The sequence below is a fragment of the Gallinula chloropus genome (genome assembly GCF_964237585.1).
Source record: "Gallinula chloropus genome assembly, chromosome: 28".
NCBI lineage: Eukaryota > Metazoa > Chordata > Aves > Gruiformes > Rallidae > Gallinula > Gallinula chloropus.
The window spans coordinates 6,304,144-6,311,276 of NC_140113.1; the positions used below are offsets into that span (position 1 = coordinate 6,304,144).

Consider the following 7,133-nt stretch of genomic DNA (forward strand, 5'->3'; position numbering starts at 1 on the left):
AATTAAAATCCATACCCTGGTTTTCCTCTCAAAGGCTGCAGCACGATTTGGGGGATGAGGGTGGGGGCACCATTAACCAATCCTACCCCTGCTGATTTATTTTGCCGTTTCTGGGTGGCCTTGGGGTCCACAAGAACCTTGGTGCTGCCCCCAAGACCCCAAAGGGGGTCTGGGCTTGACCTGCCAAAATAACCTCAGAGTCAAGTGTAAAAGGAAAGAGCTGATCTCCCAGTGCTGCTATTCCCCAGTTAAAACCATCCAACCCCCCACAGGACTCATCTCTTTTCAATAGGTGTTAAATGACTCCAGGTCTTGGAAGCCAAAGGAATCGGGCTGGGTGGTTGGCAAGAGAAACCTGGGGATTGCTGGCAGCTGTTTGGCTCAGTGGGTGCTCCCGAAATGCTCCTCGTGGCTGGAGGGGCTGCAGCAGCAGGAGGCAGCAGCAGGGATGGATACATGGCTCTCCCTGCATTAGAAAAGTGATTTCCACAGGGGCAAACAGCTTCAGTTTGGAGAACCATCCCTCTGCCAGGTGTCTACTGAATGGACACCCTGTCCCAGTGCCCCCCTCCCTGCGCTCTCCTGCCACTCTCCCCCTCCAGCCGTGTCCCAGCCCCCTGTGTCACACACAGCACAGGGCCACTTCCAGGTGTGCACCACTCCTGCCACCAGCCCTGGAAACTCTGCAGCTCTGCAGAATTACTCTTTGTTCTGCTTGAGAGGAAAACCCTCCTTAGCCTGGGGCTTCACAGCGTTTCCATCACAGAGCTTCTCAAGTTTGGAAAAGCATTAATTTCCACTTAAGAACTCCCCTGAGTTGCAGCCTGGCTCCTCCCTGCCCCTCAGCGTGTGATTTACATAGTTCAGCTTGACCTCAACTGAAAACTTCCAAATTTAACTTTATTTCTGTGTCCCCCCCCAACAATCCCCCATCCAGCATCTGCTCTGAGCCCAGTCCCACACTCTTCCCCTCTTCCCTGCAGCCAGCTCACTTCCCAGCCCTATGCCAGAGGGGCTTTCCCCATCCAGCCTCTCCCCAGTATAACAGTGTGGAAACACTGGCATTTCCTCCCTCATGGAGTCACCAACGGGTGGCATCCCCAGGAAATGCCAGGGTCCCTCAGCATGGCAAGGAGGTGCCTCAGGCTTGGGCAAGCTTTGGCTGTGTTTCCTTCTGCAGGCTCTGGAGATGCTTCTTTTTCCCTCTTTCCTTGGCAGCCTGGGGATGTCCTAGGCCAATGGGGGCATTTCTCCACTGATTGGTTCTTAGTGGAGTTTTCTGCTGGGAATTCATCCTGTCACTCCTTCAGCTGGTGCAGAGCTGTCCAGTGCAACGGTGCCTCCTCACCCTGAGCTCCTCACCAAACCAACCTGAAAGCAACCTGCTCCACGCTGATCTGGGTGGGCTCCCCAAACCTCTGCTGCTGCCCAATGGTTCGTGCTGGATCAAAACCTTAGAGAGGACCTCTGAGGCAGCTGGAAAGAAGTTTGACCCATGGCCACTCACAGTCTGGGCAGCAGGGAGGGATGTAAAGCAGCAGAGGGTCTGGCTGCACCCGGCCACATCTCCTTCCATGCTTGGCTGTGGCAGCAGTGGTGCTCCTGGATGGCAAAAGGTTCAGTCATAGCAGGTGTTGCTCCCTTTTCCTTGTTGATATCTAATCTAGAGCCTCCCTCAGGAACAAGAGGGTTTCTTTCTTACCTTTGAAGATGAAATGATGTTGAAGTTAAGAGCACGAGGTACATGAAGTGCACGGCACGTGTAGACACAAAGTAAACGCTCCAGGACTCAAAAAGGCTGTTGATAATATTTACCTGTTGCTAGAGTGTTAATGAAGGAGCATTTCAGAGAGCCCAGGGTGTGTTTCCTTCAGGTGGACCATGAGCAGTCCTGAGCCCAGCGCCGAGCGATAACGAACAGCCTCCTGCTCTGACCGGTCAGGGGCTACACCCAAACTGGTCTCCAGGGGCTGGGCTGAAGCTCCTGTTCATGAGCGTTTGCTCCCTGGTGTGAGCCTGTGGGTCTCTCAAAGGAACGAGGCCCAAGCTGGGCTTGAACTGCCTGTTTATTAAGATGTCTGTGTGACACACCAGCTGATCTCACTAAACACCATCACCAAGTCACCAGCGGAACCAAACCTGGGCTCCCTGCCCACACCCAGCCACTTGCTCTGCACCCCACAAATGCCACCCTGTGTGCTTGGAAATGCTGTTGGCTGAGGGAGCTGCACATCTGCAGTCACCCACTGCTGCAAGAGGCATCTAAATCCCCTGGAGACAGCAGCTCTGCCCCAAAACACCCTGTACTGCCGCCCAGGACTGGCCCTTCCCCACACTGTGTCCTTCAAAACAGGCTGAAGAAAAAGATTTCAGGTGAACTGAATGTGTTTGTGGGGCTTTACGTCATGGTTTCTCCCTGGGAAGGCTTTTAGGACATTGGTTCAAGCCAAGAGCAAGCTCCTCTGGGCTGTGCCCATGCAGGCAGCGTGGGGTGGCTCTAGCAGCTCCTGGAAAAAATTGCATTTGAATTTTTCCAGTGGAACACCCTTCCCAGGCAGCTGGACTTTGTGCCCCACATGCTCCGTCACCGCACAGTGTAATCAAGGACTCTGCCAAGGGCAGCTCTGGAGGCCAGTGCTCCAGGATGAAGTCTTCCCAAAGGACATCTGGAGGTGGAAGGGTTCAGCCCAGGGACAGGGGTCATCTTCCAAATGTAGCAGGAGTGGTGAAACCAGCCACCATCCATCCCAACTCCCCAGTGCCACCCACTGTCTGTTCCTGGAGCTCACCAGCAGAACATTATCCATCCCTCAGCCACATCAGCTCCATCAGTAGTGTTGAAGTCTGAAGTTCCTCCAGCTGCTCTGAACTGGCTTGATAAGTGAGAAGAGCACCAGGGTTGGTTGACAAGGTCTCAGGAGCTACGTGCCAAAGAAGATGTGTGTGGGGGTGTCTGCTGAAAGGAAAGGCAGAAGCACAGGCAATTATTTGGCAAAAAAAAAAATAAAAGGATGCCTGACATATTTATTGCTCTTCTTTGGAGCAGGGACTAAGGAAAACGTGGTACATTTGTCTACCTGAATTTCCAGGGGGGTTTGCTAAGGTCCAGCACGGACTCTTCAAGAAACTAAGCAGCCTCAGGAAGGTCCTGTCTAGACAGGTCCTGTCAGGATGGGGAAAAGATGGGAAGGATAAAGGTTCAGATTGCAGAGGGAGGGATTTGTTCTTGGGCTGGTGCTGATCAGTGTAGTCAACTGATCTGCAAAGCAGAGAAACAACAGAGGTGGCAAAGGCTGCTAATCAAAACAAGGGGCTCTCAGCACCAAAGGCAAGGTCTTGCTGATGGTCCTTCTGCTACAGTGACCATGGGAGGAAACAGAGGGAATTCTTTGGAAATGTTCCTAAACGCTGCCCATGGAGGAAACGATTCCATCTCTGTATGCAGTGCTGGACTCTGAGCTGATTTTCCTCATGGAAACACCCTGGGGTCAGGACAGACCTTTGAAAAGCTCAGCTCAGGGATCAGCAGCAGCCGGGAAAACAAAGGGAATGTGCAGAGGTATCATCACAGAGCCTGGGAGGGCACTGCCCTGCCCACCGCCCCCTGCCACGGAGCTGCCTACCTGGGAAGGAAACAGTGTCCAGGGGTACGACCTGAACAGCATCAGGAAGCTCGATGAAGTCACTGGGTTTTAAACACGTGGCCCAGAGACATCAGCTGATGCCAGGAGTTGTGATGATGGAGGCAGACAGGAGGAGGGAGCTGATCATGTGCTGGTCCCAAGCATCTCCTTGCCACAGGGTGCTGCTGCTTTCAGGGGCATCCTTAGCACCCAATGCCCTACCCACACGAGTCTGCTCCTGCAGACCCCTCCTCAACCCCCTGCTGTCTTGCTAACCTGTCTAAAAACCACCTGTGTAAAATAAACTGAGTTGTTTTCTGCCTGTTTAGCACCCTGAAGCAACACCCCAAAGGCAGTCAGAGAGAACCCGAGGCAGGATGGAGGACTGGAGGGCCGGGTGAGAAGACTGTGGCTGGTTCCTCCTGCCACAGCATCCTTGTGGCAAGGTTACCCCTTCAAGCTGCAGCTTTGCAGAGCACCAAGTCCCCGAAACAGGTTTACGCTAGGTATGGCTCTCTCACCTTCCCTTCCTGGCTACTTGCTTCAGCTCTTCAGCCATGGAGCCGATCCAGGACTGTTTGCAGAGACTGGAGGTGAACTTGTCCACAGACCAAGCTACAGCCAGCGTAACAAGCTGTTCAGGTAACTAATAGATCAGCAAAAATAACCAATGTACTACTCTACTTGACAGTCTATTCTCCACTAAGACAAAGACATACAAACACCTAATCGCTTCCTTGTCCTTGCTCACTTCAAAGCCCCTCCTGTCCCTCCGCTTCCATCAGGTTCAGTCACCCTGTGAAATTGCAGCCCGCCAGCAAGGACAAAAAGATCTCAGTGCTGCAGAGAGCTGAGCAAACAGTAGTTACACAAACCACTCAGACAGATCGGGCACTACCTGGTACCTGGCCTCTGTCGTCTGCAAGAAGAGACAAGCTCTGCAGACACGCAGGGCCCAGCCACCCTCCGCCACCGGCTTCCACCACTTGCGCCACTGGAAGTAGCTCTGGTATCTCTCAGTGTCCTCGCTCAGCCCCCACAGGTACCGTGCCAGGTCCTCAGGGCTGGCGAAGTCATCGACGTGGATGAAAGAGTCTGGGGGCAAGAAGCGCTCATAGTTCTCTCGGGGAGGCCCCAGCACGACGGGGACGGTGCCAGCGGACAGGGCGTTCCTCCAGAGCTTCTCCGTGATGTAGTCTTCATGCTGCGAGTTCTCGAAAGCCAGGTAGAAGCTGTACTGGGATACAGTGGGGAGGAGCCTGTCCCAGGGCAGGGGTAAGTGGTGCTGCCCATAGACATCCACAGCGATGTGCTTCCTCAGCTCCTGGTAGTACTTGACACGTTGGGAGCCTGGTTTCCAGTTGCTGACTACCCAGGCCACCAGCTTGGTTTTGGGTGGGATGTTGAGGGGCTGCGGCTGGTCAAGGGGCTGCAGCTCCCCATAAGGGGTGAAGATGTCTGAGTCTCTCCGATAAGACATGGTCAGGTTGAAGAGGTTGTCCATGGCACCTAAGTTTGGAGAGTGAGCTGGGGACTCCAGGTTGAACCAGATCCAGCGCTGGGACGGGAGTCGGGGAAGCTGGGCCAGCCCCTCCGCGTCCCTCCACACATCCCTGTGGTGCATAATCACGGCGTCAGCCTCTTGGGACCAGCTGTGGTTGGCGGTGAAGCGACAGTCCGGAATGCTGTAGAGCTCCGAGCAGTTGATGAAGTTAAAGTGGTTCCCAAAGGGCCACTTCCAGAGCAGGATGGTCAGCCTGCGTTCAGCCTTTGGTGGGGAGCTGGCGTTTCCAGCACAGGCTCTTGGCTCAGAGGGGTAGGAATAGTAGTGCTCTAGCTCCAGTTCTCTAGAAGTTCTGAACTGATGAAAAGAAACAAGGAGGCAGGAGCCGAAGGTGAAGATGAAGAGCAGGAAGGTGAGGAGTTTCTTGCAGATCTTTTTCCCTTCCACGAGCTCCATGAGTGGATCTGCAAACACCAGAGAGAGGACAACGAGTGATGGGTGCACACAGATGCCAGCGGGGCAGCGGCTCTGGGCACACCCTTCGGTGGGGGGTGTGTGCACAGGCACTCAGGGGTCAGCATGAAGACCTGAAGTACATTTACCTCTGGCCGCCTCTTCGCAGAAAGGAAGGTGCCCTCTGGAGTGCCACAAGCAAGGCATGGCGGCCCTGCCGCAGAGCCCCGGCTTCCCTCCATCCCCACCCTCTGCCTTTCCTCCTTGGCCCCTTCTCCGCGCCATCCTCTCCCAGCAGAGCCACAAGCAGCCCGTCGTGGGTTGCTTGGGACACGCCGCATCCTGCTCCATGGTGAGACCCCGGGAGAGGCAGCAGTGCCGCAGGCAGGGAGGTGTCCAGAGGTGCTCAGGGGGCAGCATGAGGCATGGCTGAGCCAGGCACAGGCGCCAGGGTGCCCTGCCACCAGCTCCCACCACAAATCCCGTCCCCTCCCCGCAGCCTCAGGGCCCAGAAGTCATCCTTGGTCCAGCCGTGCCCTGTAGTGGTTGGCTGCAGGACTGGCTGCCCCTTCCCACTAACCCCGCAGCGCGTCAGACCCGGCAGGCCCTTCCTGGGCCTAGGAGGGGCTGCCATTTCGGGTTGGCCGACATTTTAGGGCAGGGGCCCAAAGTGTTAGGGCAGGGAGCGGCCTGCTGGTTAAACACCGTGCTGCTGGGACCCGCTGGCAGCCGCTTCAGGAGCCCCTCGTGTTCTCAGGCAGCCCCGGGCTGGCTGCCGCTGCAGCCTGGGACGCTTCAGAAAAGGACCCCCATGTCCTCCCCACGGGAGGCTGACACTTTTGACAGCAGCCCAGTGACTGGCTGTCTGCCTCCTTTGCTCTGAGAAACGCTCGTTGTATAAAAAGATATACATTTATCTACAACATATGGAAGCATATATTCAAATAAATATATTTATACACTTGTTGACATAGACACACTGGTTTATATATTCTTACATATATGCACAGTTGTGTCTATAATGAATTATTTATATATATATATACACACCCACACACATTTATACAGAGATTAAAACCACATAGCTATAAAACCAGATATAGAAAATGCCTGGGCTGGGGACTTTATCACACCAGCAGCAGGGAGGAATTCCAGAGGGCAGGGAGGTACCAAAAGCATCAGGGGTCATGGAGAAGTCCCAACATACCCAAGGGCTACAGAGCCCTCCGAGGAAGCCACCCCAGGCCCCCAGCACACATCCTTCATGTGTGAAGATGAGCCCACCCCAGCAGGGTGACAGGAGCACTGGCCTGCTTCGGGCTTTGCAGGGGGCTGCCAGATGCAGCCCATGCTGGCTGCAAATGTAGGAACCAGAGCAAAGTGCTGACTTCAGAACACGTGTGTGGGCACAAGAAAGATACAAGGGGAACCTCCCTGTCCCCCTTTCAAAAATCAATGGGCCTGTGAACCACAGCCTGGATTCTGAGGTCAGCACTGCACAGTGCCTGGGTCAGGGAGCTCCTTTTTCCCCTGCTTGTGGGGCCTGACAGTTA

At 54.7% G+C, this 7,133-nt stretch overlaps 1 protein-coding gene across 1 annotated transcript; it reads right to left on the reverse strand.

Annotated features, from left to right (window-relative positions):
- Positions 1–4,488: 4,488 nt before the first annotated feature.
- LOC311201800 (4-galactosyl-N-acetylglucosaminide 3-alpha-L-fucosyltransferase FUT5-like) lies at positions 4,489–5,583 on the reverse strand (the record flags this gene model as incomplete). The annotated part of the gene is made up of 1 exon (XM_084276247.1): positions 4,489–5,583. The coding sequence occupies one exon, from the start codon at positions 5,581–5,583 to the stop codon at positions 4,489–4,491; it is 1,095 nt and encodes a 364-aa protein (XP_084132373.1).
- Between the last annotated feature and the right edge of the window lie 1,550 nt (positions 5,584–7,133).